General features: G+C 39.7%; 1 protein-coding gene across 1 annotated transcript in view; it reads left to right on the top strand.

Annotated features, from left to right (window-relative positions):
• The window catches only part of LOC109472548 (polycystic kidney disease protein 1-like 2), a 42,494-nt gene that overhangs the window by 3,247 nt on the left and 27,803 nt on the right, over positions 1 to 11,444 (top strand). Inside the window, exons 4-9 of the mRNA XM_019772369.1 lie at positions 1,035 to 1,143; positions 1,673 to 1,693; positions 4,230 to 4,392; positions 5,815 to 5,995; positions 10,029 to 10,209; positions 10,863 to 11,008. Of these exons, the coding sequence (XP_019627928.1) occupies positions 1,035 to 1,143; positions 1,673 to 1,693; positions 4,230 to 4,392; positions 5,815 to 5,995; positions 10,029 to 10,209; positions 10,863 to 11,008 (801 nt within the window). The remainder of the gene's footprint in view (positions 1 to 1,034; positions 1,144 to 1,672; positions 1,694 to 4,229; positions 4,393 to 5,814; positions 5,996 to 10,028; positions 10,210 to 10,862; positions 11,009 to 11,444) is intronic.

Genomic DNA, 11,444 nt, shown 5'->3' with positions numbered 1-11,444 from the left:
CCGAACCCCCCACAAGGCTCAAAGGTGACCACTTTTTGATCCACTTTTTATGTAAAGGTCCACCTTTTGGTCCACTTTTTATGTAAAGGTCCAAGATTTTTCTTGAAAAGATGGACTGGAATCGTAGAAAAACTGCTCCCTTTGTCATTGAATAAAAATTTATCTCTGATGTTTTCTTTGAAATCCTCTCAAAAACGCACGAAATGCTATTTTAGAAAGTTCATTTTTCAAAATTTCCCGGGGGAACATGCTCCTGGACCCCCCTAGGAACCTCGCGCCTATGGCGCTCGAGGTCCCCTCAAGCAGTGGAAAGATCACCCCCATTCAAAATCCTGGCTACGGGCATGTATTTGGATGTACGGATTGATCTTGTACTAATGCAAAGGACTAACTTGGCTCAGTGGTCAGTTTGGCTTTGAACGATTTTAATAATGTTTAATTTGTTCCCTTAAATAATTTCACAGCCTTTTGCTGCTACAGTTGTTTCTCATTAATCTTATAACTTGAAGAAAGATTGAAACATGTCTGCTGTAATGTTTATTATAACTCTGTTAGACCCAAGAATTGTGCTGTGAGACTTTGTGTACTGGGTTATTTTTCTTAAGTTGCCATCAGTACCATTTAGTAATCTTGGAGTAGTACCTGATGTGCTCTGATGACTATAATACCTGTTGCTTTGTTTCATGTTGACAGTTATCTATCATAATGCATTGTGCTGTTAATGTTTGTTTTGTTAAAAAAACTCACAGATGGCACTCTTCTTCAGTATCACGAAGAACTAACAGAACTATAATCAACAGTTTTTCCTACAATTGCTCATATCTAAGTGTCACTCAAAATGTCTAGAAGTAATCTCAGTCTGTAATTTATCCAGTAGTAGAGTTTGAGATGTCATTGAGTTACCATTTGCACAGTTCCGAGTCATCATCGCGGATCTGCTGAGGATCAGTGACATAGACTTTGTACACCAGACATGGATTCGGGTCGTGCCGATGCCCTTGGTGACGACCTTGGGCCCATCCCTGGTCACTCAGCACACCTCCGATGACTTCTGGGTGAGTGCTGAGGAATCGTGGGATCCGGAGGGTCTGGTCTCCTCATCAGATCTCCACATCACCTGGACTTGTGAGACAAGTGACAGCTGTAAGTTGATACCAAATATTACAGGGTCAAACATTGTACATTGGTCCAATTGGATGGGGGCATACATGTATAATTTTGGATGGGGGCATTCATGTATAATTTTGGATGGGAGCATACATGTAAAGCTAGCAGCACCATGTACATGTATGGTTAATAGCTTTAAATCATACGTTTAATAGCCTCAAGCTCTTAACATGTAAATGAACCCGACTCATTGAGAAGAGTAGGGTTGACTTAAAAGTGACACAGTGCTTAGCTGAAGGTTCCAGATCAGATAACCAGTGAGTAAAAACTACTTCAATATGTAAAGATGTGTATATTTTTGGAATTTTACTAATTTGTAACTGTTTTTTAACCAACTGACAGTCATACATGTATTTCATAGGGTCTTTAAAGTCAACCTATAATTGCAGGGGGGTCAAATTAAATTCCTTTCCAGAGTGGGGTGATATTATATATAGGAGTAAAAAGGACTTTTGGATTTCTGCAAAAGGTCAATATGGAACAGTCCATTTTAGAATGGGGAGAGCAAATGTTGACCTTTCAAAGTGTATTTTCCATTTCAAACTTTCAAGCTTGTCCGACTGGTTACATAAAGGCACCGGGCACGTGTCTGAATTTCTCTACTGACACCAAAACGTACGTGGATGCCAGGGCAACATGTCAGACAGAGGGGGCACGTCTCGTCGTGGTCAAAACTGCCGAATTGGACGCTTTCATCCTGGAAACCATCAAGAACAGCTACCGGGATTACACATGGATTGGCCTGGACAGATTAAATGGTCCATCGGTAATTTAGAATAACTAATGAACTCTGTATGTAAAAGCATTAATGTTGTTGATTAAAAAAGAGTTGTAAGAAAGTATAATTGATCCATGCTGACACAATTTATTACATAAATTTTTAGCTCTTCAAGTCCTGCATCAATACATGTAGCATTTCTCATGCAGCCCCTTTTCATGTATCATCATTAAAGGCATAAGCCTTAGGGTAATTTAAGGTGCTGATGTTTCATATGTCATTTGTCATGGCATAATAGGTCTGAATCGGGATCATGAGAAGTACATCTGATTTATAAAATATATAATTTTTTTTATCATTTAACTAACTAGTCCCTAGATCAAGTATTTTGAGTGAGTTTCATTTTAATTCCAGTTTGTCTGGAGTGATGGCAGCATTCTGACTGACGGCGACTACACCAACTGGTATCCTGACCACCCAAACCTTAACAGTGCTTGTGTAGGGCATTGGTACGGACACAATTGGGGTGTCTACTTGTCGTGCGATTATCTTTTTAACTATGTCTGTGAAAAAAAAGGTGAGTCACTTCTTGCCTGTCTTGCATTTTGTCTGTTGGCATTGAATAGTTGTCTGCGAGAAAAGTGGACACAAGATCAAGGGGTCATGGGTTTGATTCCTTGTATTCTTGACTACATTTAGATGTTGTGTCCTTGGAATGGGTACTTTATTCGACTTTCCTCACTCCACTCAGGTGTAAAATAGGTACCTGACTTTTTAAATCTATTTGGGAGGTAATAGTAAAAGATGGTTGAAGAAGAGAGATGGGCTCTACATTCTATTACCGTCCCTTCGGCACCGTGGATTAACAAACCTGTCTCCTCCCTGTTATAATAGCCCTTAAAGGCATTAGGACAGGTGCCTAGTATTACTTTTTATATGGAAGAGTCCATTCTTGAAGGGGGTCTAAGTAAGAAAATTCCTATGTGGTGTGATATTGTGAGAAAAAAAAACTTTTGGGTGATTCGTTAATAAATGATATGGAGCAGTACATTTTGGAAGGGAAAGAGCAAAATTTAATGTAAACCTTTCGTGATTGTATTTTCCATTTCAAACTTTCAAGCTTGCCTGCAGACCAATTACATAGAGGCCCCGGGCACGTGTCTGAAGTTCTCCACTGACTCCAAACGGTACCAGGACGCCAGGGAAACATGTCAGGCAGAGGGGGCACGTCTCGTCGTGGTCAAAACTGCAGAATTGGACGCTTTCATCAGGGATACCATCATTAACCACTACGGATTCGACTTACTTTGGATTGGCCTGGACAGGCTCAATGGTCAATCGGTAATTCAGTATAATTATATACTTGTCATGTAAAATCTTAGTGAATACCTTATAGAGTTCTAATGTACCACTAAGACAGGATGTGCAGCCAAGTCCGGCAGAATCAAATAGCATTTTTGCCCTTTTTGAACAAGTCCATGGTAAGAGGCAAGGTTGACTACTTAACATTATATTTCTTGTTTCTTTGATTTAACTTCGTATTTTGAGTGAGTTTCATTTTTAATTCCAGTTTGTCTGGAGCGACGGCAGCATTCTGACTGACGATGACTACAAAAACTGGGGTCCCTACCAGCCAGACTTCCAGTTCCCTGATATTTGTGTGGGTCTTTTTGATGACTTCAGCTACAAGTGGGATGACGACACATGCTCTAGATCTCGTTACTACATCTGTGAGAAAAAAGGTGTGTTGCAGTTGGCCCTAATACCTTCCACAAATTTGAAGGACACATTTTATGTTCACATGATACGGTCTCTTGGTGTTGAATGGCTGTGAGTAGCTTAAAATGTAGATAGATTAAACTGTTATAGATATAAATATAGATATACTAGAGATATAGAATACTATTAGATAAAATATTATATAGATGTATAGATATACAATGTATAGATCATAGATCCTACTGACTAAACCAGGCATTTAGAAGTGTTGTTTTTAATCATTTTAAAAATGATTAAAAACAACACTTCAGAAAAACACACAGCATTGACAGATGCAAAATTTGTTTCTGTCAATGCCGAGAATCTGTCACCCAAGTTTGGAAATTATGTAACAGTGGGGAGTAACAGTGGGGGGTTTATAGGCGCTACCAACTGACCCGGCCGATGGGTCTAGACCTTTTTGGCCGAGCGGTTAGAGCGTCTGGTTATGAAGCGCTGGTGGCCGGGAGGTTGTGGGTTCAAACCCCGGCCCGGGACCAGAAGGGTTTTTACTGGCTCCTCCTGTTTCTTACAATTACTTTATATATCTAACTGGTATTACACTTTAAATGTTTATCACCCTCAGACATCTGTGGAAAACATCGTTATTACCATGAAGTGACTGCAAGTCAAACAGCAGGATCTACCATCAACTTCACAGCCCAGGCTTCCTCACCAGGCAGACCATCAATCCAAGCATCGCAGGTTCTGGTTTTCCAGGACAACAGGGCTTGTGTGTTGGCCATACGGTGAGCTTATAATTACCTTCGCCAAGAAGGTTATGTTTTCAGGGGCGTTCGTGTATGTGTGTGTCTGTCTGTCTGTCTGTAAACACGATAACTTGAGAAGGCCTTGATGGATTGTCTTGATACTTGGTAGGTGGGTAGGTCTTGATGAGACCTCAAAATGATTAGATTTTGGACCCCCTAGCGGCTTGTTATGGTACTGCAGCTGAACTTCCGGTTTTGATATCTCATGATCTAGACATGCTATGGTGATGAAATTTAGATGGTAGGTAGCTCTTGTGCTGGGGAAGAAGTGACGTGAGTTTAGGCCCCCTAGCGGCTTGCTCTGGAACTGCAGCGATATATTCTTGAAAATATTCAAAAGGGGATAACTCAAGAACCGGTTGACGGATCGTCGTGATTTTTGGTATGTAGGTAGCTTACGTGATGCTTAATATAATTATGTGACAATTATGCAAATATGGATGTAATTTGCATAATTTATGGGGAAATTCTATAAATCAGCTGTATTCCATGATAGGACAATTAAAGCTTGTGACATTGGTAATTGACAACGAAAGAAACACAGGAAAATATTGATTATGTTAATAATGACCTAATTTGCATAATTAATGAGAAAATTTTATAATTATGTAATGATAACTGCCTGGAATTTCATACTTGTGGTATTTGAAAGTTAAATTGAGGTGAACATCATTAAACATAATTTATTCAAATCAGGACCTCATTTGCATAATTTATGAGGAAATGCTAGAATGCATTGTTTGTTAGTATAAGACTGTTTTTTGGTTGAGATTATGATAAAATGATATAATTCATGAAAATTAGGTTCCTATTTCTTAAATCAGGGGGGAATAATCTAATGTATAATTTGTCAGTCATAAAGATTAACATCATTCGGCGAAGGTATGAGATCGGGGAACTCTAGTTTAATTTACTTTACTTCATGTATGAATAGGCCTTAAAAAAGATTGAAAATTGGTTCCAGTTTCCCAACTGACTGCTTAAGCAAAAACAACCTGCTCCAACACTTTGGGGAATCAAACATTATAAAAGAATATATTATAAAATTTTTGGTCCAACATATGAATTACTAATCACGATTTTATTCATTTTCTGTAGCAAACTTTCATTGTTGAGTAAATTTTGTGAGATATTAATCTTTTTGAATTTTGTGTCCCTTACCCGCATGCAGATGGAAATGTCCTGGAGTGAGCCCTTGTTCTGTTGCATTTTACTTAAATTCAATTTGTTGAACATTCGTTGGAGCATTTCAGACAAGAAGAGTCTTGATACTTACCATATTTTCTTTCAGGGCTGTCACAGTCAAAATCATTTTTTTCCTTGGCCTACATGTAATTATCACTTTAACTGACTAGTGTCCTTCAATACCATCTTTCTGTCTAACTACAGCTGCAACAACAGCTGCAACAACTGTGATTGGTCAAACACAAAGTCATCAGAGGAACTCGTGCTGGAGGCTGTTCCGGGTACTGATGACACCCCCTTGTATGAGTGGACAGTGGTGGAGCATCCCTGGGGCTTTGGAGGCTTCCTGATGAGCAGTAGTGAACCACAACTTGTCATTGCAAGCAACACGTTCAACGTGAGTTTTGAGTTGTCAGTATCTGCTTTGATCGATTCAGTGTGACAGGGTGAATAAAAGTTCTAAACGGGAACTATGCGGCTCCAGATGTCTTACTGAGGGACGACTGCATGTGCGAGATGTTGGTTAGCTTGAGGAATGAATCCCCTCTACTATAATTACTGCTTTGGTTGATTATAATTCAACTTGCTGTCCAGTTTCTTTAGTTTGAAAAGATGATATTACTACCAGCGAGCAGATTATTATTGGAATGAGCAGAGCACTTTGGACTAATGCCTCTGACCATTTACAGCTTAGAGGTACATATCCAATATTTTGTCAAAAACTTCTCTGTTACATAGCGGATCATAATGACCCCCAGTGGGGGTCTTCACGCTTCGTTAAAAATTGAAAAATCTCAATATTTTAGACGAAATCTTGAGATCTTATGAGACAATATTGAGATTTTTTATGAAAATCTCCAGATCTTTCAGAAAATCTTAAGATGAAAAGATAAGGTCTCAAGATCTTTCCAAATGTTTTCAAAGTATCTTGAGATTTTTCCATAGCATCTCGAGATGCTTTAAGAAATATCAAGATTTTTAAAGCAATCTTGAAAAAACGTGAGATCTTTTAAACAATCTTGATATTTTTTAAAGCATCTCGAGATGCTTTGGAAAAATCCCAAGATACTTTGAGAACATTTGGAAAGATCTTGAGACCTTTGTTTCATCTCAAGATTTTCTGAAAGATCTGGGGATTGTCATGAACAATCTCAAGATTGTCTTATAAGATCTCAAGATTTCGTCTAAAATATTGAGATCTTTAGAATGAATCTTGAGATTTTTCAATTTTTAACGAAGCGTGAAGACCCCCACTTTGTCTGCTAGTAGTATTGATTTGGTCATTATAAGCACCAGTTGACCCGGAGACGTGGCCCCAGACACGAGAACATTCTGGCGGCTAGGAACCGCATGAACTGTATCAAGTAGTAAAGGACAGTGAGTGATATATTCTAATCTATGCTGATTTTAATACTCTTATACTTATTTTTGGCGACGCCTCAGGGGGGAGCCTAATGGTACAGTATTGTGTGCAGTTTGCAAGAATTCTAGGAATTGCACAGGCATTTTTTTTCCACAGGAATGGAATGTCTACAGGCATGTCTGGGATTTTGCTGACACACATCTATGCCCACATTCCTACGTAGTGAAATTCCAGGAAACCCTTGGGACATTGTGGAAATTGTACAGATTCACAACTGAGCAGACACATGCTGATTTACATCCCTGTCCACTCCCATGCAACATTATCTAGCTCATATAGCTATAGCTCCCATGATGTTAATGAAGTAAGCAGTAAGTGAGTTTTCTGAATTAGTGTAGAACATCTTCCCCTACGTATCATCGACAGTCTTCAACTCTGCTGCATTTGAACAGGTACTATATCTTTCTCTCTATAATAATTGAGAAGTTTATTGCAAATTCATGCATGGAGGCTAATTGCCAGTTACAAACATAAAAGACCATTATATTGAAGAACAGTATATAAAATAATTAAAATCCACATAATGAAAGGTAGTTGTCTAAAATTATAGCTACGTCTAAGTCTAAAACTATGTCTGAAGGGTTTGACTTCTCTTTTATAACTGTAGAAGACATGTGTAACGTTATATCTGTAAGTCTCCTTTTCAGCATTTCCCCAACATGTTCAGGGTCACAATGTGAGTTATCAGAATGCCACAAAGAGGAGTATCCATTATGATCTAATACCGGTATGTCTTTAACACGTTGCAATAAAGTTTGTCTACGGGTATTTGTAGGCTTTGCTGTAAGAGAGAGCATCCGTTTGAAGGGAGTGTGAGGTTGTGTCCATTTGGACCAAGCATAACCAGAATTTAACTACTAGTATATCTATATACAAATATCTGTATCTAAAGGAAGTCTACCTAATTCTGCTCTACAGGCGACATTGCTTACTATTTCTAAATACACCAAGAACATTTTTACAGAATTGGTTGTGTACATTTTCGATAGGTGAGGTCTCATATGTAGTTTAATATAATATTTCTTGTGGACATCAGATATTGACGTTCAACTTGATAGGTTGTTAACGTTAGGTAAGCATAACCAAATCCTTCGACTAGATCAATTTTGTTATAGGACAATTATTCCCCGGGTAATCATTCTCAATGGCAGATTATTTCCTGTACATTTAATAGTCCTTTATAACAGACTTACGTTTCACCTAAAATTAAAATCACACAAATCTATCACAGTTCCAACAACAGAGGAAGATTTTTACTTTTTACGATCGACACAGGTGTCCTATAGGGCTCTTTTTATTCATAAATACATTGGATGTTGTATTACCTTCTAAGGATTGCCAGGCCGTAAGAAGCACGTGGAAGGTCCCCATTTGGACAACCACACAGAAATGAAAACTAGCCCTTGTAGTGGTGAAACAGACCGCCGTGTTTCCCTGATGGGGTCGGAAAACACCTCTAAACTGACCCGCTGAGACTGGTTACCTGAGGCTTGTAAACTCTGAACTCAGGCCGCGAATCTGTACCTCCCTGTGATAACTGCCTCAAACCAAGCCAAAGTGATCTCTCTTTCCAGCCCCACAATCAGTCTGCTTTCCTCACATACCTACAATCATACCCACATTCCTTTCCCACATGCCTTTCAAGTGTATGTCCTACATTCTGGACCACTTTCCTACGAAGTGAAATTCCAGGAAACCCTTGCGACATTGTGGAAATTGAACAGATTCGCAACTGAGCAGACACATGCTGATTCACATTCCTGTTCATGCCCCGGCCCCGGAGACTAATTGCCAGTTACAAACATAAAAGAAGAGCAGTATATAAAATAACTAAAATCTACAAATGAAAGGTATTTGTCTAAAATTATAGCTATGTCTAAAACTATGTCTGAAGGGTTTGACTTCTCTCTTGTAAACTGAAGAAGACATGTGTATATCTAGCCTGGTATCCAGTCTGATTCGTGGTCGGGGCCGCAAGAACTCTGGCCCGCCCGCCTCACATAAGCTTCCCGGTGTGTATTTCACGAGAGATTAATTAGCCCTCCACGAACATCGTGTTGGGGGGAAACCAAATCCCCGAGCATACTATCTGATTAGCGTAACACTCCTACCGGGGCGGTCTGTTGCACTGGGCGGGGGAAGCTCTTAGAGGCCCCGAAGACACAACCTGCCTAAACACCCCCAATAACCCCAATCACGATCAGACTGGATACCAGGCTAGTGTATATCTGTAAGTCAGAGTCCTTCTCAGCATTTCCCCCAACATGTTCAGGGTCACAATGTTGATTCGGAATGCCACAAAGAGGAGTATCCATTGTGATCTAATACCGGTATGTCTTAAAACGTTGCAATAAAGTTAGTCTACGGGTATTTGTTGGAAGGCTTTGCTGTAAGAGGAGAGCATCCATTTGAAGGGAGTGTGAGGTTGTGCCCATTTGGACCAAGCATCTACCTAATTCTGCTCTACAGGCGACATTGCTACTATTTCTAAATAGATATAATACGAATTCTAGGAATTGTATAGGCATTTTTGTCCACAGGCATGCGGAATGTCCACAGGCATGCGGAATGTCCACAGGCATTTCTCTGACCCACATCTATGCCCACATACCTGGAACCCTGAAGACCTGTCTGCCCCAGATGGTCCTACTTTCTGTGACCCCGGGGCTCGTTCACTATGCGCTCAGGGGAGGAGTGTACTGTATCTGTCTAGACTTAACCACAGAGACTTAACCAAAGTCCAAGTACCAAGTCTTCCTCAAAATCATGAAATGATGGCAGTGCCATGCAAACAATAACCCTAACAGCAACCACCGTCGCCATGGCAATGTATGTTTTCATTGCCAGTCTTGTTTGTACTTATATTGCTTAGGTTTAGATGTGTGTCTTGTTTGTGTGCTTATGATTGTTTTGTGTGTGGACCACAACAGCCCCCGCTGCCTGTGGCCCACGAGTATTCGGTTGTATTTGTTTGCAATCTCAATAAATCAATAATTCTGACTTGCAGGTGGAAGGAACGTACACTCTCCGCGTGGTCAACGACAACGGGGTCTGCAGTGACGGCCTGGCCGTGTCCGAGTGGACGTTTACAGTTTGGGGCCTGGAGCCCCCAGCCCCGCGGAACAAGAACCTGTCCACTCCCTGTGTGATAGAACGTGCAGGGGCAGGCGGATGTGTCTGCTGTGGAGGTCAGTTGTTCCCAGTGCAATTTGAACATTTTTATTGACACAATAAAGGTATAGCGACTATTGAAAGGCCCTCCTGCTTCAATATATCCTAACAATAATGTATAGTAATGAATTACCCAAAGTATGTACAAGCATAATGGATATTAAATAGATTCTTTATTGACACAACAAAAAAGTACAGAGACTTTTGTATTAAATATAAATCAACAAGTTGAGTTTGACGTAGCACTGTCTTTAAAGTTCTGGCTAAGTAATATTCAACATTAATTCTAAAATAAAAGACTACACCAACAACAATAACAAAGTCATCAACATTACGTACAAGCAGTATCGTGTTTCCCTGGCATTTTAGAATCTTTCAACATAAACAAATCATTTCAGGATCCGTTTATTAATTCGGCACCATTAAACAGCAAAATGAAACCGCAATACCAAACAATGATCATGTTTTTCGAATGAAAGCTCATCTGTGTTGGTAGAATCCATAGTTGCAAAGTTTAAGCTTAGTTCCAACAAAAAAGGGAACTCACCATTAAATCATTGTTTTTTTAATCAACATGTTAACAATTTAATGTAATAATAATAATTATAAATTCAAGTGTTGCCAAATATTATTAGTTTTCAAAACCAGCAAAAAAAAATCACTGTTGCAGACTTTGCTGATGGCCCTGGCTACAGTAATGTTACCTACAAGTTTCTACGCCGTACCTCTGTGGATGTAGAGAAGGGCTGGATTCGTTTCCCACAGGATGAACCTATTCTGCAGACCCCCCTCCCATTGACACCATATTCCACTCAGGTAAGGGGTAAAGGCTACATGTAGCGAGTCACAAGTATGCAAATGAGTATAATCACACCTACATGTATAAGGCGGCAACATAATTTATTTACAGGACATGTGTGATCACATTGAATACTTGCCTTTATATCATACCCGGGCAGCGATAACGTTTGATATTATATTATTAAACAGGTTCCGGACTGGGCAGTACTTTCATAGAACTTCCATAGGCTTCCATAGAACAATTTGAAGGCGTTTCGTCCTAACCGCGTGCACTGCTTTCGAAAATTGGACTACAGACTTCGAACATTGGAACTGATGTTGTTGCATTTTAGGGTTTAGTGACACCACATTCTGACTCATTTTGCATTGAAAGGCGCATTTTCTTGGGTGGGTATGACATAAATAAAATACAATACGGTGTATTCCGCATCGCCCTTGGTCCTGGCCCGAC

This window comes from Branchiostoma belcheri, unplaced genomic scaffold (assembly GCF_001625305.1).
Source record: "Branchiostoma belcheri isolate BF01 breed outbred unplaced genomic scaffold, Haploidv18h27 scaffold1, whole genome shotgun sequence".
Lineage (NCBI taxonomy): Eukaryota > Metazoa > Chordata > Leptocardii > Amphioxiformes > Branchiostomatidae > Branchiostoma > Branchiostoma belcheri.
The sequence above is the reverse complement of the archived record's forward strand: the minus strand, read 5'-3'. Positions and strand labels throughout refer to the sequence as shown.